Below are 22,516 nucleotides of genomic sequence, written 5' to 3' on the forward strand. Positions count from 1 at the left end.
TGGTGGCTCACACCTGTAATCCCAGCACTTTGGGAGGCCAAGACAGGTGGATCACCTGAGGTCAGGAGTTCAAGACCGGATTGGCCAACATGGTGAAACCCCATCTCTACTAAATGTACAAAAATTAGCTGGGCATGGTGGTGGGCGCCTGTAATCCCAGCTACTCAGGAGACTGAGGCAGGAGAATCACTTGAAACCCGGGAGACAGAGGTTGCAGTGAGCCAAGATTGTGCTAATGCATTGCAACCTGGGTGACAAGAGCAAAACTCTGTCTCAAAAAAAAAAAAAAAAAAAAAAGGAAAGAAAAGAGGCCAGGCGCAGTGGCTCAAGCCTGTATTCCCAGCACTTTGGGAGGCCGAGACAGGCAGATCACGAGGTCAGGAGATACAGACCATCCTGGCTAACACGGTGAAACCCCGTTTCTACTAAAAAAATACAAAAAACCTAGCCGGGTGAGGTGGCGGGCGCCTGTAGTCCCAGGTACTCGGGAGGCTGAGGCAGGAGAATGGCGCAAACCCAGGAGGCGGAACTTGCAGTGAGCTGAGATCCGGCCACTGCACTCCAGCCTGGGCGACAGAGCGAGACTCCGTCTCAAAAAAAAAAAAAAAAAAGAAAAGAAAAGAAAAAAGAAACAGTTCATCCTAGGATTAGAGACAAAAAAACTAGAGGGTACTAGAAAATAATGGGAGTGGCAAATAAGATTACATGATTAGGCAACAGAAAGACCTGGTCTTCCTAGGGGTGGATGAGAGACGGCCTGGACAAGATGAAGCAAAGTCATTAAAAAATATCAAAGCAGCAAAATTCTCTATTAATAATATAGGTTGGGCATTCTCTATCTGAAATGTCTGGGGATTAGAGGTGTTTTGGGTTTTATTTATTTATTTTTTTCTTTTAGGCAGAGTCTTGCTCTGTCATCAGGCTGGAGTACAGTGGTATAATCTTGGCTTACTGCAACCTCTGCCTCCCGGGTTCAAGTGATTCTCCTGCCTCAGCCTCCCGAGTACCTGGGACTACAGGCATGCACCATTATGCCCAACTAATTTTTGTATTTTTAGTAAAGACGGGGTTTTGCCATGTTGGCCAGGCTGGCCTCGAACTCCTGACCTCAAGTGATCACCCACCTCAGTCTCCCAAAGTGCTGGGCTTACCAGTGTGAGCCACAGCACCTGGCCAGATATTGTTCTTTTTTCTTTTTTCTTTTTTTTTTTTTTTTTTGAGACGGAGTCTCGCTCTGTCACCCAGGCTGGAGTGCAGTGGCCGGATCTCAGCTCACTGCAAGCTCCGCCTCCTGGGTTTACGCCATTCTCCTGCCTCAGCCTCCTGAGTAGCTGGGACTACAGGCGCCCGCCACCACGCCCGGCTAATTTTTTGTATTTGTAGTAGAGACACAGTTTCACCGTGTTAGCCAGGATGGTCTCGATCTCCTGACCTCATGATCCACCTGCCTTGGCCTTCCAAAGTGCTGGGATTACAGGCGTGAGCCACCACACCCGGCCTGGATATTGTTCTTAACCACATTTGACAGATGAGAACATATGGCTTAGAGAAGTTGAGTAATTTGACTGCGGTTTAAGTGTGACACTATAAATATTCAAAGTTTGTGCCCTAACAATCTCCTATGCCAGCAGTCCTCAAGCTTTTTGGCAGCAGGGACACGTTGCATGGAAGACAATTTTTACATAGATGGGGTGGGGGAGTGGGGGGAGATGGTTTGGGATGAAACTGTTCCACCACTGCTGATCTGACAGGAGGCAGAGCTCAGGTGGTAATGCTCATTCACCCACTGCTTACCTTCTGCTGTACAGCCTGGTTCCTAACAGGCCGCAGACTGTTACCAGTCCACAGTCTGGGGGTTGTCCTATGCTGATACAAAATTATTTGGAAGATAAATTCTTCTTTATACCCTAGAACTGTGCAGCAAAAAGTAACAATAAAACCACCCCTTAGAAGGTTGCCTATATCATCACAATGTACCTGGCATGTTTCTGACCTACTGCTCCCCACACAAAAACAACTCGATAAATCAGCATTTCTGTTATACAAGAGAAATAAAATATTCAGTCTCAAAACTCGTATCATTCAGAATTGGTCATCTAAACCCAACTGCAGTTATTGTATTTTTTAAATTATTATCAGGCATTTCTGCTTTTAAGAAAAAAATTGTATTAAAATGGCATATATAAGTATATATATAATCACTTGCCAGAGCCTCAGATAACAAAGCTTATACTGTATCTTCTTACCCTTTCTGTTTTATCTGCACAGAAGAGTCGTGTGTGATGTCTTTTTTGCACCACAATATATGTTATTCCTGGCCGGTAATCTTCTTCCAAGCTAATACATGCCTTTCGAATTGCTATTAGTTCTGGCCAAGCTACCTAGAAGACAGAAATGGAATTATGTTTAATTGAGAATTTGCCTAGTATCTCTCAGATCTACCCAGAATGGCAGATGAGAGGAATCTCCCTCAGACTTCTAGGGGTCCCGAAGGGCAATAGGGGTAATAAGAGTACCTGCTTCATTTGTCCCTCAGATACCCCTCCACGGTAATAGATGATCCGAGTGGGTTTGAAACGTGTGGATTTGTAGAACTGAATCAGCAGCTCTCGAACCATGTTAGTCAGGTCCTGGATGACCTCTTGACTGTAGAGGAGCTCTTGGGAGATCTCCTGCCGGGAAGTCTGCACCCGAACGGTGGCACAATACCGGCTGGGGTGGCCATCCATACTGCCAACCACAGCAGCAATGGAAGGCTTCTTCCCATCCCCTGCTGGGGGGTGTGTGACATCCGCTCCCAGGAAGATGACAGGCTGCTGGAACACCGAGGGCCTGCTCAGATTTAAGGAGATGTTGCCACTCAGACATATAAATGAAAATGTTTGAGTTTAGCAAGATTATATCACCAGATATAATCAGATATAACCTTATAAGAGAGAACAAAGACTTAAGCCCATTGGGAAAGAACACTACGGACCACTGAATATTGATGTCACCCAGTACAGTGACTCTGGACTGACTGAAGAAGTGAGCATGGCTCTTCTATAAGAGTAGGAAGAGAAGATTGAAAAAATAGGACCTAGGCTGGGCACCGTGGCTCATACTTATAATCTCAGCACTTTGGAAGGCCAAGCAGGAAGGACTGCTTAAGCCCAGAAGTTCAAGGCCAGCCTGGGCAACATATCAAGACCCAGGTCTCTATAAAAAATAAGAAAGCCCAGCGTGGCAACACCTGTCTGTAGTCCCAGTTACTTGGGAGGCTGAGGCAGAAAAATCATTTAAGGCCAGGAGTTTGAGGCTGCAGTAAGTTATGTACTATATACTCCACTGTACTGTGTCACATCACTGTACTACAGCCTGGGTGACAGAGCAAGACCTTGTCTTTAAAAAAAGAAAAAAGGCTGGGCGCGGTGGCTCACGCCTGTAATCCCAGCACTTTGGGAGGCTGAGGCAGGAGGATCACCTGAGGTCAGGAGTTGGAGACCAGCCTGGCCAACATGGAGAAACCCTGTCTCTACTAAAAAATACAAAAATGAGCCAGGTGTGGTGGTGTGTGCCTGTAATCCCAGCTACTCGGAAGGTGGAGGCAGGAGAATCACTTGAACCGGGAAGGTGGAGGTTGCAGTGAGCTGAGATCGCACCACTGCACTCTAGCCTGGGTGACAGAGTAACACTCTGTCTCAAAAAAAAAAAAAAAAAATTAGCCAGGCATAGTGGCGCTCACCTGTAATCCCAGCTACTTGGAAGGCTGAGGCGGGAAAATCACTTGAACCCAGGAGGTGGAGGTTGCAGTGAGCCAGGATCACACCACTACACTCCAGCCTGGGTGACAAAGTAAGACTCCACCTCAAAACAAAACAAAACAATATCCTTTTTTATTTTTTTTTTTTGAGACAGGGTCTCACTCTGTTGCCCAGGCTGGAGTGCAGTGGCATGATCTCAGCTCACTGCAGCCTCAACCTCCCGGACTCAGGTGATTCTCCCACTTCAGCCTCCCAGGTAACTGGGATAAATTCTTAAAGGTAGGATTTGGGACTGTGAGTGTTAATTCTTCAAGTGTAATTTAAGAGGCATCCCATACTTGACAATCTCATATAACAGGTACTAAAGGTGAGGTCCCATGGGAGAAGAGGCTGTGTCCCATTTATCTCTCTATTATCACAGAACATAAGCCTGGCACAGAGAAGTTAATAACAGTGGACATATATAGGCAACATACATATACATAACAGCTTACATATACAATGTATCAGCCACTATGCTAAGCACTTCACATGTGTTAACTCATTTAGTCCTTATGATTTTATGAGGGTGGTACAATTATTATCTCAATTTTTCCAGATAAAAAATAAGACATAAGAGGATAAAGAATGTTCCCAAGATCACACAGCTAGGAGTGGAAAAGCTGGAATCCCAACCCAAGAAGTCTAACGCCAAAGTATACACTCTAAGCCACTACACTAGATTGTCTCAAATGTTTGGGGTAAAATTTTTTTTTTTTTTTTTTGAGACGGAGTCTCGCTCTGTCGCCCAGGCTGGAGTGCAGTGGCACGATCTCGGCTCACTGCAAGCTCCGCCTCCCAGGTTCACACCATTCTCCTGCCTCAGCCTCCTGAGTAGCTGGGACTACAGGTGCCCGCCACCGCGCCCGGCTAATTTTTTGTATTTTTAGTAGAGACGGGGTTTCACCGTGGTCTCGATCTCCTGACCTTGTGATCCGCCCGCCTCGGCCTCCCAAAGTGCTGGGATTACAGGCGTGAGCCACCGCGCCCGGCCTGTTTGGGGTAAAATTAAATGAAGACAGACTTTAGGTTAACTTCCCCTATGTCCCATATATCTCATCACTAATGTTTAAGGAGGGATTTATTTACCTAGAAGTTTCATTCAAGGACAAAAATGAAAACTGTGTTGGGAGGCTGAATGGGTGGATTGCTTGAGCTCAGGAGTTTGAGACCAATGTGGGCAACATGGAGAAACCTCGTCTGTACCAAAAATACAAAAAATAAGCTGGGCATGGTGGTGCACGCCTGTGGTCCCAGCTAGCTGGGAGGCTGAGGTGGGAAGATTGCTTGAGCCCGGGAGGCGGAGTTTGCAGTGAGCCAAGATTGTGCCACTGCACTCCAGCCTGGGTGACAAGGTGAGACCCTGTCTCAAAAAAATAAATAAATAAATAAGAAACAAGAAATCAATTAATCAAGTTGACAAAATATGAAAAGATTAAATTTTAAAAAAAGAAAGAATTGTGATATGATTGTATAAGAGCAAGGCACTCAATTTCATCTTCAAGTATGGCAATGACTAACACCACAGCCCCAAATTTAACTCTTCAAATCACTTTCACACATAGGATTTCACAGAGAAACAACACTTTCAAGTTAACAAGGCAGATATTATTATCTTGATAGATAAGGAACTGAGGCCCAGAGATACTAGAAATACACATGAGTAACAATGCTCAAATCTCCCAATTTCCAGCCAGCATATCCCTGTCTTGCCTTGGTGTTTGTTTACTCTAGAGTCAATCTGACAAACTCAAATTTAAACAAACAAACAAACAAAACCTATGAAGGGAGGGGCAGACAGGGTTTCTTAAAAGAACATAAAAAGATTGATTCAACTCAGTCCTATTAACATTTTCTGTTCATCAAAAAGCCACTGTTGACCAGGCATGGTGGCTCACACCTATAAATCCAACACTTTGAGAGGCCGAGGTAGAAGGATCGCTTAAGCCTAGGAGTTCAAGACCAGCCTGGACAACATAGCAAGACCTCATCTCTAAAAAAAATTTAAGGCCAGGCATAGTGGCTCATGCCTATAATCCCAGCACTTTGGGAGGCCAAGGTGGGCCGATCACTTGAGGTCAGGAGTTCAAGACCACCAGCCTGGCCAACAAGGTAAAGCCCTGTCTCTACTAAAAATACAAAAATTAGCCAGGTATGGTGGTATACGCCTGTAATTCCAGCTACTTGGGAGGCTGAGGCACGAGAATTGTTTGAACCCAGGAGGCGGAGGTTGCAGTGAGCCAAGATTGCATCACTGTACTCCAGCCTGGGTGACAGAGCAAGACTCTGTCTCAATAAATAAATAAATAAATAAATAAATAAATAAATAAATAGGCAGGCATGGTGGCACATTCCTGTAGTCCCAGCTACTCAGGAGACTAAAGTGGGAGAATCGCTTGAGCTGGGGAGATGGAGGCTGCAGTGAGTCATGATTGCCTCACTGTGCTCCAGCCTGGGTGACAGAGTGAGATCTTGTCTTAAAAAGAAAAAACAGAAAACCCACAATGTATGAGAGTGAAAAGGCAAAACACAGACTAGGACAAGATAATCTGCCTATCCTGTTTGCCTATAGGATATCTGTATCTTGTGAAGGACCAGAAATCACAAAGAACTACTACAAATTAATAAAAAAGACTCACAACCCAATATAAAAAAATGAGCAAAGGACTGAACAGGTCCATTATAAAAGAAGATGTTCAGGCTAGGCATGGTGGCTCATGCCTGTAATCCCAGCACTTTGGGAGGCTGAGGCAAGAGGATTGTTTGAGCTCAAGAGTTCTAAACCAGCCTGGGCAACAGGACAAAACCCTATCTCTACAAAAAATAAAAACATTAGCTGAGCATGGTGGTATGAGCCTGTAGTCCCAGCTACGTGGGAGGCTGGGGTGGGAGGATCAGTTGAAGGCCAGGAGTTTGAGTCTTCAGTGAGCCATGATCACATCACTGCACTCCAGCCTGGAAGACAGATACCTTGTCCCAGAAAACAAAACAGGCCAGGTGCGGTGGCTTACGCCTGTAATCTCAGCACTTTGGGAGGCTGAGGCAGGCGGATCACTTGAGGTCAGGAGTTCGTGTCCAGTCTGGCCAACATGGTGAAACCCTGTCTCTACTAAAAATACAAAAAAAGTAGTGGGGCATGGTAGTGTGCACCTGTAATCCTAGCTACTCAAGAAGCTGAGGTGGGAGCATTGGTTGAACCTGGGAGGTGGAGGCTGCAGTGAGCCAAGATCATGCCATTGCACTCCAGCCTGAGTGACAGAGTGAGACTCCATCTCAAAACAAAACGAAACAAAAAAAACAAGTGAAGATGTCCAAATGGCTAATGAGCATATGGAAATGTGCTTAACATCATTACTCATCAAGGGAATACAAATTAAAACTATAATGAGATACTCTTATCCCCAACCAAAATGGCTAAAATTAAAAGGACTGATACTACCAAGTGTTGATAAGAATATAGAGCAACTAGAACTCTCAGTGTAAGTGTAAACTGGTACAACCACTTTGGAAAACTATTTGACTATATCTATTAATAGTAAACATATGTATTCTCTGTAACTCAGTAATTACACTCCTGGAATTCCACACAAGAGAAAGAGTATTTCAGTTCACCAAAAATGTAGAATTGTATAATGAATGTATGAAAATATCCATCAATAGTAGAATAAATTAAAATTGTGTGGTTTATTCATGTAATGAAATAATACACAACAATGAAAAAGAATAAACTACTCCTAAGTGCAACAACACAAATGAATCTCACAGACATAATGTTGAGCAAAAGAAGACCGACACAAAATAGTACATACTGTATGATTCCATTTATATGAAGCTCAAAAATGGGCAAAAGTAATCTAGATAACTGACAGACATCAGAATGGTGGTCACTTGTGGGGGTTATCTATTTGGAGGGGCCATAAGGAAGTCTGATGGGGTGCTGGAAATGTTCTATATCTTTATTTGGGTGTTGGGTATATGGGTGCATATATATACAAGAGAAAAGGTAATCTAGATGCATATATATTTGTGTGTTTTCCTGTAAATTATGTAAGTTAGATCTTAAACAAAAGTGGGGAAAGCATTCAGAATCTTACCTTTGATGAGGCACAAGCACATTGTTAATTCCTCCAAGTTTTGCATTTATCTTCAGGCAAAGATTGGAAAGGGTTTGAGGTGAGGTCTTCACTACATTTTTTACTTGGACACACTGTGTGGCCATACCTAGAAGGGTATCTCCAACACGTTTCACCTCCGCTACAAAAATAATTTATTAATTTTAACATGTTTAAATGGTCTCTTAATTACTAAAAGCAAAAGGAAAAAAACCCCACACATTAACTTTATAACCTACTATATACTGTACACTGTGCTAGATGCTTCTCATGTATCTTCCTTTTATCTGCTAAACCCCCAGGGCAATTTTTCCCCGTGTTTGGATAGGCCCTCCCTTCTCTCCTTTTTTCCCTCCTGCAGGCCCTGCAGCCAGCCTGCTTCCTTTATTCTCTGTACTGCCTGCCATGACTTGCTCAGCTCCTTGATGCGCCTCTTCCCACATGACTGATTTAGCAAAAGAATCAATCTTCCCAGCTCCTCCCTCTCAGTACACACACCGGCCCTTTGAATTTTATTTTATTTTGTTTTTTTTTGCTTTTTATTTTTCTTTCTCTAAGTACTAGAGATAACTGTAGAGAGAAGGTTAAAGACATTTTATAAAGTTTAAAACTGGGGCCAGGCACAGTGGTTCACACCTGTAATCCCAGCACTTTGGGAGGCCAAGGCGGGTCAATCACTTGAGATCAGCAGTTCAAGACCAGCCTGGCCAACATGGTGAAACCCCATCTCTACTAAAAATACAAAAATTAGCTGGGTGTGGTGGCATGCGCCTGTAGTTCCAGCTACTTGGGGGGCTGAGGCAGGAGAATCACTTGAACCCAAGAGGCAGAGGCTGCAGTTAGTCAAGATCATGCCTCTGCAATACAGCCTGGATGACAGAGCAGGACGCTGCCTCAAAAAAAAAAAAAAAAAAAGTTTAAAACTGGCTGGGCGTGCTGGCCCATGCCTGTAATCCCAACGCTTTGGGAAGCCAAGGCAGGTGGATGGCTTGAGCCCAGGAGTTCAAGACCATCCTGGGCAACATGACAAAACCCTGTCTCTACAAAAAATACAAAAAGTAGCTAGGCGTGGTGGTGGGCACCTGTACTCCCAGCTACTTGGGAGCCTGAGATGGGAGAATCACTTGAGCCCGGGATTTTGAGGCTGAGATAAGCGGTGATCATGACACTGCACTCCAGCCTGGGTGACAGAGCTGAGATCCTGTCTCAACAACAATAATAGTTCCTACATCCCTTACTTAAATGATAGCCAAAATAACTTTGTATCATTCTTCTTATAATAGATACAAACTAAGCAAATCCTCTTCTGGAAGTGGCACTCTTCCTCACTCTCATATTCCTAAGTGCTTTTCACCAAATATTTCCAGTTCTCTCAGCTTCCAGGACTATGGTAGTATCACACTACATTCTCAACCCCCATCCCCACTGCTCCCACGCAAGTTGGGTAAGGCCATATGGCTGGTTGTGGCCAAGGAGTTGCAGAGAGAAAAAAGAATGTGTGGCCAGCAACACTCTAAATAGCAGCTGCTCTGCCAAGCTGGGTCCCCAAGTGGAGATGACATGATGACACAGAGCAGAGGCGGCAGTCTACCTTCAGTGGATGCATAACAGGAGCAAGAAACAAATCTTTGTTGTTGTGAACCACTGAGAGTTTAAGGTTTGTGACTGCAGCATAACCTAGCTTATCCTGACTGTTGTATCTACTGCTTGAAATCATCCCTCATTCAGCATCAAAAGGGTCCATACCATATACTGGTGTCTTTCCAGGCAGGATAACCACTATTAGCTGTAGGCCCACATAAGTCATTTTCAGATGTTTAAACATAGGCTCCACACTGTCTGCACCTTGTGCATACTTGCAGAAACATGGCTGACCCTGGATGGGCATTCCTGCATCCTTAGAGATTTTACGCAGTTGGTCAGTGAAACTCCTGTTAAAATAGAACCAGTAGCACAGTTTTTTCGTTTCAGAGTACATTTCTAGCATTCATTTTCCTCTGAAATACTTCCTTTAGTTTTGTAAATTCTTAGCCAAATTTAGAAATGAACAAATAAATAAAAATCTTTAACTGGTTGCCGAAAATGGACTGGCAATTGCAATTAAACTTGTGATTTAAGTTGCAATTAAACAGAAAAGAACCTGTATTACTAAGCTATCAGATTATCAATTGAAATTTTTAAATAATTATGCCCAGCTGAACTAGAATAGCACTACTGTTTAAAGATCTTTTAAACATTCAAATCAATAATTCCAGACTGAAGAAAAGCAGGGTCAAAATTTCAGGTAACATGCATTTTGGTAAGCCTGGTACAGAAATAGCTGGGTAAGCCTGTACTCAACTGAGAACACAGAAACATGCTGTTACAAAATCAGTGTATTTAGCACTACATTCAAACTTGGAACAGATTTGGTTCAATAAAAATGTCAAAAGAAATTATCACTTAAAAAAAGCGAAATTCACTTTGAAGTTTTAAATTTTAGATTTAAGAAGTTACTTCAATCTATGTATAAAGCTTTCAGAACATTCCTTTGGTGCATTTGCCAATATTTTGTAGAATGCCTTTCTTTCACTCTAGTTCCCTTTTCTTAAATTTTTTTCACTCTTCTCACTTTTTTTTTTTTTTTTTTTTGAGATGGAGTCTTGCTCTGTCTCCAGGCTGGAGTGCAGTGGCGAGATCTCGGCTCACTGCAACCTCTGCCTCCTGGATTCAAGCGATTCCCCTGCCTCAGCCTCCCCAGTAGCTGGGACTACAGGCGCACACCACCATGCCTGGCTAATTTTTTGTATTTTAGTAGAGACGGGGTTTCACCACATTGGCCAGGATGGTCTTGATCTCCTGACCTCATGATCTGCCCACCTCGGCCTCCCAAAGTGCTGGGATCACAGGTGTGAGCCACTGCGCCCGGCCACTAACTACTACTTTTATATAGATAGCTGCATCTGTAAGATGTGAACCTACTCTTACCTAGAGACCTTGTGATAAAACAAGCTCATTAGTAAATTTTAATGATTAAAACTAAGGTAGTTTTTAATTTTAGCTGAAAAGATACAATTAATACCAAAGGAAGCTTCAATAAGAACTCAAGAATTTGCCAACCAACATTGCCTCCGCCTTGTTACTCAAATATTTTTGCTCTACATGTAAGGAAGCTGAGTCAGATTCTTAATGTAATTCCCAAGTTTGCAAATTACTATAATACAAGGTCTTTTTCGTATAGCCAGATGGTGTCACTATGGGAGTCAGGGATTTAGTGCCAGTGTACACAGCACATTCACATAAAGACAGTATTTTCATATCTGGAAGGGATATTACTAAGCTGAAAATATGAAGATACTCACTTTAGTAAATCTTCCCTACATTGTTTCTGAGGTGCAAAACAAGCAACTGCCCAAACTTTAATTTCAATGCCAGCATAAAACTGCTTTCCTCGCATGTCCCAGACACCCTGGTTGGGTGTGGCTACTGTTTTATTCTTTGAAAAAAAAAAAAAAAAAAGAAGAAGAAGAAGAAGAAGAAACAAAAGAAAAGAGAAAAGACATTACAATCTAAGGCCATTTTACTGTTGATGAGTGAATAAACAAAATTCTATTAGGTATGAGCCAGAATACAAAAGGCAATAATGAATAAAACTATGGGTAAATTTAGTAGTGGCAGAGTAGAAAAACCTTGGATGATTCTCTTTTTGACTGGTTGTGGAAGAAGCTTGCTGAATAAAATAAAAAGCTTACCCGGCCTCCATATTGCAGCATTGGTGCTGGAAGTACCCTGCCTGTGAGCTCTGTCATTTCATTGTGGACAACAATACCAAATTCTTTAAGGTATGGATCAGGTCCACCCACCATACTGTTGCTCTTCACCTAAAGAACAGGAAAGCCTGCATATATAAAAACCAGAGAGTAACTGTGTCCCAGGAGGAGTTTTCTATTCTTTTGTTTCTTGTTATCTCAAAGCTAGCTCATCTTGAAGACCATGCCTTACTGACCAGTCTACTGATCTCTTCCTGTCTGTCAGGAGCAGATCTTGCTGTAGCTTTGATCATTGTGGAAGTCTGATTGTCTGTGAGCTTCTTGATACATCGCTGTCCTGCCACTATATTACAGACCTGCCAAGAGACAAAGAGAGATTGGTTTGTGTAAAGGGTTCTACATCTTAAACCTTTGCTAAACCGAATCTTACGTCCTCCATTTCCAAAAAAATTAAAATTTGGTTATATAGTGAAATCATTTGCCAAAAATATTTTAGAAATTAACACTAAATTTCACCACTAGTTTAGAACTCTACTTAAAAATATATACTCATTCAAGAGATCAGCAAATTGGCAAAAGAAAATTTAACTTACCTCAAGTGGCAAGTATGTATGCTTTTGTTCTTGTCCCACTTGGAGACAGGGAAGATGGGGGTATTTCAGCTGCAGACTATACTTTTGCTTAAAATATTGAGCTACTGTACATTCCATAGCTTGACCGTTTTCTAGCTGCAAAGGAAAACTATAGGAGAGAATGTCTTTTTTAGAATATTTCTTCAAGTTCTTTCTTTTCTTCTATTTTCTTTTTCTTTCTCTGTTTTTTTTGTTTGTTTGTTTTTGGGTTTTATTTTTTTTTTGAGACAGAGTCTTACTCTGTCGCCCAGGCTGGAGTGCACGGCATGATCTCAGCTCACTGCAACCTCCACCTCCCAGGTTCAATGGATTCTCATGCCTCACCTTCCCAAGCAGCTGGGATTACAGGCATGTGCTACCATGCCCAGCTAATTTTTGTATTTTTAGTAGAGATGGGGTTTCACCACATTGTCCAGGCTGGTCTCGAACTCCTGACCTCAAGTAATCCACCCACCTCGGCCTCCCAAAGTGCTGGGATTACAGGCGTGAGCCACTATGCCCAGCCAAATTCTTTCTTTTCTGTTGTTTTTTTTTTTTTTTTGAGACGGAGTCTCGCTCTGTTGCTCAGGCTGCAGTGCAGTGACCGGATCGCAGCTCACTGCAAGCTCTGCCTCCCGGGTTTACGCCATTCTCCTGCCTCAGCCTCCCGAGTAGCTGGGACTACAGGCGCCCGCCACCTCGCCCGGCTAGTTTTTCGTATTTTCAGTAGAGACAGGGTTTCACCGTGTTAGCCAGGATGGTCTCGATCTCCTGACCTCGTGATCCGCCCGTCTCGGCCTCCCAAAGTGCTGGGATTACAGGCTTGAGCCACCGCGCCCGGCCAAATTCTTTCTTTTCTAAACAATAAACAAACAAAGCCCACTAATAATTCCTACGTTCATCAGTCACGTAAAAAACATAGGTCAATTTTTTTTTATTTTGAGACAGAGACTCCCTCTGTTGTCCAGGCTGGAGTGCAGTGGCACCATCTTGGTTCACTGCAATCTCCGCCTCCCAGGTTCAAGCGGTTCTCCTGCCTCAGCCTCCCAAGTAGCTGGGATTACAAGTGCATACCACCACCTGTAATTTTTGTATTTTTAGTAGAGACGAGGTTTCACCATGTTGGCCAGGCTGGTCTCGAACTCCTGACCTCAAGTGATCTGCCCACCTCAGCCTCCCAAAGTACTGGGATCACAGGCCTGAGCCACTGTGCCCAGCCAAATTCTATCTTTTCTAAACAATAAACAAACAAAGCCCACTAATAATTCCTACCTTCATCAGTCACTTAAAAAACAAAGGTCGATCTTTTTTTTTTTGAGACAGAGACTCCCTCTGTTTTCCAGGCTGGAGTGCAATGGCACCATCTTGGTTCACTGCAATCTCCGCCTCCCAGGTTCAAGCAGTTCTCCTGCCTCAGCCTCCCGAGTAGCTGGGATTACAGGCGTCTGCCACCACGCCTGCCACCATGATCAGCTAATTTCTGTATATTTAGTACAGACAGGGTTTCACCATGTTGGCCAGGCTGGTTTTGAACTCCTGACCTCTAGTGACCTGCCTGCCTCGGCCTCCCAAAATGCTGGGATTTAGAGGCATGAGTCACCGTGCCCAGCCTGTTAATCTGCTTTCTTAACTGCCACAGCATTACAAAGTAATGGTGCAGTAAGGGTCATCTATGTGATATTTAAATATATGAGTTATAATCTTTCAGCAAAGATTACATACGTCTATAGGTCTAATTATTCTGACAGGGTTATGTGAAATAATTAAATAATGAAAAGAACAAAATGCTACAATTCTCAACAGTGACTTCATAAGGTTTTGGCAACTTTTTTTTTCTGAGAAAGAAGTTAATGGTATAATATAAATAATACATGAAATACCACTTTACTACTCTTAAGAAATTCATGTAGTGTGTACATGAGGTCATACTGAAGAATTTATTCAAATCAGACTGAAATAATACACTTTATTTCTCCAGAAGCCACCTGAAAATTTCACCTATCTAGACAAAGCCCTCTGGGTGATTTTGATATGCACTAAAGTTTGAAAATTAAGAATCATGAATCTAAAACAAAGTCAGACTAGAATATAAGCAAAAAAAGGTGTGTGTGGGGGGGGCTCTGAGTAACCAAAATAATGTAAATGTAGTAAAGTGTATACTGTATATTTAACTCTTTATTTAGAAGAGCCAATATTTATGTTTATGTCAGACATGATCTTGATTACAAGAATAAGATACAGATATAATTTTTTTTTTTTTTTTTTGAGACGGAGTCTCGCTATGTCGCCCAGGGTGGAGTGCAGTGGCCAGATCTCAGCTCACTGCAAGCTCCGCCTCCCGGGTTTTTACACCATTCTCCTGCCTCAGCCTCCCGAGTAGCCGGGACTACAGGCGCCCACCACCTCGCCCGGCTAGTTTTTTGTATTTTTTAGTAGAGACGGGGTTTCACCGTGTTAGCCAGGATGGTCTCGAACTCCTGACCTCGTGATCCGCCCGTCTCGGCCTCCCAAAGTGCTGGGATTACAGGCTTGAGCCACCGCGCCCGGCCTACAGATATAATTTTTAAAGCATTTTCACATATAGGGTCTCACTGAGGCACAGTTTTCAGTAGATTAAAAGTGTTGGGTGATGGGCCGGGCACAGTGGCTCACACCTGTAATCCCGGCACTTTGGGAGGCCAAGGCGGGTGGATTGCCTGAGGTCAGGAGTTCAAGACCAGCCTGGCCAACATAGAGAAACCCCGTCTCTACCAAAAATACAAAAAATTAGCTGGGCATGGTGGCAGGTGCCTGTAATCCCAGCTACTCGGGAGGCTGAGGCAGGAGAATCACTTGAATCCAGGAGGCAGAGGTTCAGAGAGCAGAGATCGTGACACTGCACCCCATGCTGGGCAACAAGAGCAAAACTCCATCTCAAAAAAAAAAAAGCCAAAAAAAAACAAGAAGTGTTGGGTGATTAGGAAAATGAGATTGGGGAAATGGAAAAGAGTATGCTGCTGGAAGATGCCATAGACACCAACAGCTATAAGAAGTGACAGCTACCTACAAAGGGAGGGAGAGAAATCCACACAAAACACAAAGCAATAGATGTCTTCTCCCAGTCTGGCAACAAAGTGGGACCCCATTCCTATTAAAAATACAAAAATTAGCCAGGTGTGGTGGCACATGCCTGTAGTCCCAGATGCTCAGGAGGCTGAGGTAGGAGGATTGCTTGAGCCCAGGAAGTTGCAGCTGCAGTGGGCCATGATGGTGGCAAGCACTATATATATACGTGAGTGCGTATTTTTTTTAGAAGATACTTATATATATATAAAATGTCTTATCATATATTTTATTTATTTTTATATATATATATGTCTTCTCCTGACAGCCTTATATGATATCTAGGCCTTAATAGATCTTTTGGGCCATGTATTAAGAATTACAACAGTAGGCTGGGTATGCTGGTTCACACCTGTAGTACCAGTACTTTGGGAGGCCAAGACAGGCAAACCATTTGAGCCCAGGAATTTAAGACCAGACTGGGCAACATAGCGAAACCCCACCTCTACAAAAAAAATTAGGCGAGTGTGGTGGTGCACACCTGTAATCCCACTACTTGGAAGTCTGAGGTGGGAGGTTCACTTGAGCCTAGGAGGCGACAGAGTGAGATCCTGTCTTCAAAAGAAAAAAAAAAAAAGAATGACAACAATATAATAAAAAAAGCTTATAATAACTCTGCATCATTAAATAAAAACATAGATTAAATAAACATTAATCTATGTTTAACATATTCTACTTAAGAGGTAAATTGAATTAAAGGCAAGGAATATGTTTTATAAATATCTCTACCAAAAATATTCAGAAAATGTTTTAAAACTTTCGTGTTAAAATCAAAGATTCTGGTGATCTTGAAAATTTCAGTATGAAATAACCAATTTCTGGCCGGGCGCGGTGGCTCACGCCTGTAATCCCAGCACTTTGGGAGGCCGAGGTGGGCGGATCACAAGGTCAGGAGATCGAGACCACGGTGAAACCCCGTCTCTACTAAAAATACAAAAAATTAGCCGGGCGCGGTTGTGGGCGCCTGTAGTCCCAGCTACTCGGGAGGCTGAGGCAGGAGAATGGCGTGAACCCGGGAGGCGGAGCTTGCAGTGAGCTGAGATCGCGCCACTGCACTCCAGCCTGGGCGACAGAGCGAGACTCCGTCTCAAAAAAAAAAAAAAAAAAAAAAAAAGAAATAACCAATTTCTTTCTTTTTTTCTTTTGAGATGGAGTTTCACTCTGTCACCCAGGCTGGAGTGCAATGGCGTGATCTCGGCTCACTGCAAACTCCACCTCCCAGGTTCAAGCGATTCTCTTGCTCCAGCTTCCCAAGTAGCTGGGATTACAGGCACCTGCCACCAAGCCTGGCTAATTTTGTAGTTTTTAGCAGAGACAGGGTTTCACCATGTTGGCCAGGCTGGTCTTGAACTCCTTACCTCAGGTGATCCACCTGGCTCGGCCTCCCAAAGTGCTGGGATAACAGGTGTGAGCCACCGTGCCCGGCCAAGATAACCAATTTCTTTTCTTTTCTTTTCTTTTTTTTTTTTTGAGACACAGTCTCGCTCTGTTGCCCAGGCTGGAGTGCAGTGACATGACCTCGGCTCACTGTAACCTCTGCCTCCCAGGTTCAAACAATTCTCTGTCTCAGCCTCCCAAAGGTGCCTGCCACCACACCTGGCCAATTTTTTTTGTATTTTTAGTAGAGACGAGGTTTCACCATCTTGGCCAGGCTGGTCTTGAACTCCTGACCTCGTGATCCACCCACCTCAACCGCTCAAAGTGCTGGGATTACAGGTGTGAGCCACTGCGCCCAGCCAATAACCAATTTCTTAAATGATTACAGTAGCTCCATTACTAAAAATGTAATTGTATTATTTTAGATATGGTTAACGTACGTTTGATGACTGGCTGGCCGTCTAGTCACATTACAAACTCGGTATTTTCGTTTCATCTGTCCACAGTGGGTCACCTCAACTTTGAGACCTGAAATTTTTTTTAAAAGGCAAAACATCAGTTAATTAAAATCATAGTGACAAAAACAGATTCAAATGTTGTCTTCAAAATGTCATGACATTGTACAGGATAAAAATTCCAAGAATATGGGGACAATTTCATCATTATAGGCAAAAAACCTGAGCTAAGCAGAATAAATTAGAACTCAGATGACCTAAGATGCTCAATCTACTTTAGTTTATTATTTCATCCAATAAATATTTATTAAGCATCAACTATGTTCTGACACTTATTTTCAGGTCTGGAGACAGCTTCATGAAGTTTATGTTCTAGTGAGGGAAGCTAACTAATAACAAGTAAAGAAGAAAAGAAATTCCAGAAGGGTAATAAATGAATTTATGTTATTTTATTAAAATGGAAGTTTTTAAGTGGGTAAGGGTAGCATTTACTGAGTGCCTGATATGTGACAGGTACTATGCTAGAAAGCTTTATAAACCTAATTGCATTTAATTCTCACAACAACTCTACAAGGTATATATTATTATCTTTACCTTAGAGATGAATACACTAAGGTTCACAGTGGTTAAGGAACTTGACCAAGGTCCCACTGATAGAACTGATTGGCCTGAGACCGAAGGCCAGGTCTGTGTGACTCCAGAGCACAGGCTCCTTGCAGCATGCTGAGCTGCTTCTCCAAGACTACATTAATGCAAACACTTACCTCTGATTTCTTTGGTAAACTTGACACGCTGGGAGTCTGTTAGAGGTTTGGTCTGTTCATTGATGTTCTGAATGTCTAAAACCTCACACATGAACTCAATGATAGGCTGAGCCCGGTAGAAAGCAGTTGCAGATACTAACAAACAGAGAAGGATGCTTAACTTCAGGTAAAAAGGAAGGGCCAAAACAAACAAACAAACAAACAAAAACCAGCCCAAAGAGTTATTGGATAAAGAGAGTTCCATCCTACCATCAATGTTGAGCATCATATTCCACATGGCAGGTCTCACAGACTGATGAAAACCAAACCAGACCTCCCTTCCCCCTCCCAGAGGGTGGTAGTAACCTTCAGGGGGTGAGAAAAAGGAACGGCCCACTGGGGTGTACCTGAAGAAACAAGAGTTTGCATGTGTCATATTAAACACATGAAAGTTCCTTCATTTCACTCTCAACTCTGGGAGCTGAAATCAAATTTGAACTATGACTTACGTAGACATTTTTCAATGGCTCCAGTGCAATCTACCAAAAAAGTCTGACATTTGTAGGAAAATAATCCAAACCAAAGTACTAACCTCATGGAGGGAAGGTGTCTTGTGATAACATCAAGTGCTTGTACTGAGTCATCTGGGACTTCATTCAAGTGCCCAGCCAAAGCTTCTAAAAGCAACTGAAGGCTCACAACTGACACCCACTGAACAGACACTTTAAAGGTTTGGTCTTTACCCTCGCCTGGAAGAGTCACCTCCATATCAACCTAAGGAAAAAAACACATGAATACAAGCATAAATGTTTACAATGGCTGTGGGAAAGATCCCAAGAATATCCAGTATGATATACGCATAAGGATATTTCTTTTAACATTTTTTATAATTGCATAACATTGGAAACAACTTAAGTGTCCATGAGAAGGGGAATAATTTAATATGTAACATTATACAGTAGTGAAAAAACAAGGTAGATGTTACAACATGGATGAACCTTGAAAATACTATGCTAAATAAAACAAGCCAGGTACAAAAAGGCAAATATTTCATGATTCTATTTCTATGAAGTACATTGAATAGTCAAATTTAAAGAGATAGAAAGTAGAACAATGGTTATCAGAGACCAGAGACAGTAGCGTATGGGGAATTATTGTTTAATAGGTACAGAGTTTTTGTTCGGAATGATGAAAAAGTTCTGAAAATGCAGAGTGATGATGGATGCACAACAATGTGAATGTACATAATGCAATTAAACTGTAACATAAAATCGTAATTTTTTTTTGAGACAGGGTCCTGCTCTGTCATCCAAGCTGGAGTGTAGTGGTGCAATAATAACTAATTCTAGCCTCAAAGTCCTGGGCTCAAGGGATCCTCCCACATTAGCCTCCTGAGTAGCTGGAACTACAGGTGCACACCACCAGGCCTGGCTAATTAAAACAATTTTTTTTTTTTTTGTAGAGATGGGTCTCCCTGTGTTGCTCAGGCTGGTCTCAAACTACTGGCCTCAAGCAATCCTCCCACCTTGATCTCCCACAGCACTGGGATTTTTGGCTGGGTGAAGCACTACACCCAGCCAAAAATAGTAAATTTTATATTATATATTATTTTACAACAATAAAAAACAAATTTGAAAAAAATAAGGTAGATATAAATGTATAGAAATGGAAAGATCTTTCAGACATATTGTTAAATGAAAAGCAAATCCTAGAATGACATGCAAAACAGTAAGAATACGCATCAACATATGTATAAATAGCTAATATACATAACATATCTAAAAAGATACATACCAAACTACTATAGTAGTTTCCTTTGAAAAGGAAAATGGAAGTGAGGGTGCAGATAAGTGGGGGAGGCAGTAAATCACAGCATTTCTAGATTGTCTGGATAAGTTTATTATGAGCATATGTTCACACAGTACTTTTCTAATTTAAAAAAATAAACATTTAAAAAAGTATTGTGCTATTATAATCTATTTTCTTTTTTTTTTTTTTTTTTTTTTGAGACGGAGTCTCGCTCTGCCGCCCAGGCTGGAGTACAGTGGCCGGATCTCAGCTTGCTGCAAGCTCCGCCTCCCGGGTTCACGCCATTCTCCTGCCTCAGCCTCCCGAGTAGCTGGGACTATAGGCGCCCGCCACCTCGCCCGGCTAGTTTTTTGTATTTTTAAAGTAGAGACGGGGTTTCACCGTGTCAGCCAGGATGGTCTCGATCTCCTGACCTCGTGATCCGCCCGTCTCGGCCTCCCAAAGTGCTGGGGGATTACAGGCTTGAGCCACCGCGCCCGGCCTATAATCTATTTTCATAAGTGAGTATTATATAGTTTTCTATAATTTACAAAACGCTGTTGTTCAGATTCAGGTAGTTCTTTGTTAAAGCACATGGTTAATGTTAGAAATTATGTAAAGATGACATAATCCACCTAAATCCTAATGCTCATCTCATTTTCAATTATCAGTTAACTGAGACAAGAGAATATGGACAGAATAACAAATCTATCATCACTATAAAAAACAACTCTGGCCGGGTACGGTGGCTCATGACTGTAATCCCAGCACTTTGGGAGGCTGAGACAGTGGATCACCTGGGGTCAGGAGTTTAACACCAGCCTGTTCAACATGGTGAAACCCCATCTGTACTATAAAAAAAAAAAAAAATTAAGGCCAGGCATGGTGGCTCATGCCTGTAATCCCAGCACTTTGGGAGGCTGAGGTGGGTGGATCACCTGAGGTCAGGAGTTCAAGACCAGCCTGGCCAACATATAGTGAAACCCCCATCTCTACTAATAAAGTACAAAAATGAGCTGGGCGTGCTGGCACACGCCTATAGTCCTAGCTACTTGGGAAGCTGAGGCAGGAGAATCACTTGAACCCAGGAGGTGGAAGTTGCAATGAGCCGAGATTGCGCCACTGCACTCCAGCCTGGGCGATAGAGCAAGGCTCCATCTCTCAAGGAAAAAAATAAAAGAAAAATTAGCCAGGCATGGTGGCACATGCCTGTAATCCCAGCTACTCAGAAGGCTGGGGCAGGAGAATCACGCCTGGGAAGCAGAGGTTTCAGTGAGCAGAGACCAAACCACTGCACTCCAGCCTAGGCAACAGAGCGAGATCCCATCTCAAAAAAAAAAAAAAAAAAAAAAAATCTAAGAATTAATGTGTTATTAGAGAAACTTTTCTTTCTGCTCACATACAGATTTTTTAAAATTGATGAATGACAGTTCTACATACTTTTGGGGTACATGTGGTATTTTGATATCTGTATGCAATGTGTAATAATGAAATCAGGGTAATTAGGATATCATCACCTCAAACATTCATCTTTTTTGTGGGTGTTGGGAAGAAAAGGAAACATTTTTGTCATGTATAATTACTACTAAATGAACTAAGTATTTCTTGTTTTTAACACTTACCCTATCCCGTCCGATTGGTAGTGGATGCGCTGTGTACATGTTTCTTTTGCCATCATACCCAGGCTGCCGATCACCAAATATTTGCATCTTGAAGTGCCGCACCATTGTATCTACTACCTCCCTTCACAGTAATGGAGATAATGGCAATTAGCTTTCAGAAATGGTGCACAGTAAGAAAAGCATCATCATACCTTAATCATTTAAATTTGGTTCAGTATTACTTGGAAAAAGTAAGCGTTAAGGTTACAACTGATTCAAGTACTTTAAAAAATAGTTAACTAAAGAAAGGTAGCAACAAGTGAAGAAAAACAACTATAAGATGATATCAGAAGTGGGGAATAAAAGGAAAGCGAGAATAACATTTATAGTATCCTCTCAACCTCCTCTTTCCAAAATCCTCTCCTATGATAAACACAGCCTTATAAGAATAACCTGGCTGGGGCCGGGCGCGGTGGCTCACGCCTGTAATCCCAGCACTTTGGGAGGCCGAGGCGGGCAGATCACGAGGTCAGGAGATTGAGAGCAGCCTGGCTAACACGGTGAAACCCCGTCTCTACTAAAAATACAAAAAATTAGCCGGGCGTGGTGGCAGGCGCCTGTAGTCCCAGCTACTCAGGAGGCTGAGGCAGGAGAATGGTGTGAACCCAGGAGGCGGAGCTTGCAATGAGCTGAGATCGCACCACTGCACTCCAGCCTGGGTGACAGAGAGAGACTCCGTCTCAAAGAAAAAAAAAAGTGTAATCCCAGCACTTTGGGAGGCTGACGTGGATGCATCACTTGAGGTCAGGAGTTCGAGACCAGCCTGACCAACACAGTGAAATCCTGTCTCTACTAAAAATACAAAATTAGCTGGCATGGTGGGTGCCTGTAATCCCAGCTACTCGGGAGGCTGAGGCAGGAGAATCGCTTGAACCTGGGAGGCGGAGGTTGTGGTAAACCAAGATCGTACCATTGCACTCCAGCTTGGTCAACAAGAGCGAAACTCCATCTCAAAAAAAAAAAAAAAAGAATAACCCATCTTACATATCTAAGTTTGACACAGAGGAACATCACTGACGATAAGTTTTTCATCAAATCAATATCCTGGCTGGGTGCAGTGGCTCATGCCTGCAATTCCAGCACTTTGGGAGGCTGAGGCGGGTGGATCACTTGAGGTCAGGAGTTCAAGACTAGCC

At 42.7% G+C, this 22,516-nt stretch overlaps 1 protein-coding gene across 9 annotated transcripts in view; it reads right to left on the reverse strand.

Moving 5' to 3' along the window:
• The window catches only part of AGO4 (argonaute RISC component 4), a 53,329-nt gene that overhangs the window by 15,547 nt on the left and 15,266 nt on the right, over window positions 1-22,516 (reverse strand). For all 9 annotated transcript variants that reach the window (XR_013404105.1, XR_013404103.1, XR_013404102.1 and 6 more), the window contains 13 exons: window positions 21,342-21,462; window positions 18,524-18,705; window positions 18,202-18,338; window positions 17,953-18,087; window positions 17,174-17,261; window positions 12,237-12,384; window positions 11,880-11,999; window positions 11,626-11,754; window positions 11,236-11,369; window positions 9,641-9,825; window positions 7,877-8,036; window positions 2,517-2,832; window positions 2,247-2,381 (listed from right to left, as the gene is read on the reverse strand). Coding sequence is in view for 5 of the 9 variants with exons in the window: in XM_077963713.1 (XP_077819839.1) it covers window positions 2,247-2,381; window positions 2,517-2,832; window positions 7,877-8,036; window positions 9,641-9,825; window positions 11,236-11,369; window positions 11,626-11,754; window positions 11,880-11,999; window positions 12,237-12,384; window positions 17,174-17,261; window positions 17,953-18,087; window positions 18,202-18,338; window positions 18,524-18,705; window positions 21,342-21,462 (1,990 nt within the window). In the remaining 4 variants the exon portion in view is untranslated. The remainder of the gene's footprint in view (window positions 1-2,246; window positions 2,382-2,516; window positions 2,833-7,876; window positions 8,037-9,640; window positions 9,826-11,235; window positions 11,370-11,625; window positions 11,755-11,879; window positions 12,000-12,236; window positions 12,385-17,173; window positions 17,262-17,952; window positions 18,088-18,201; window positions 18,339-18,523; window positions 18,706-21,341; window positions 21,463-22,516) is intronic.

This window comes from Macaca mulatta, chromosome 1 (assembly GCF_049350105.2).
Source record: "Macaca mulatta isolate MMU2019108-1 chromosome 1, T2T-MMU8v2.0, whole genome shotgun sequence".
NCBI classification, from domain to species: Eukaryota; Metazoa; Chordata; class Mammalia; order Primates; family Cercopithecidae; genus Macaca; species Macaca mulatta.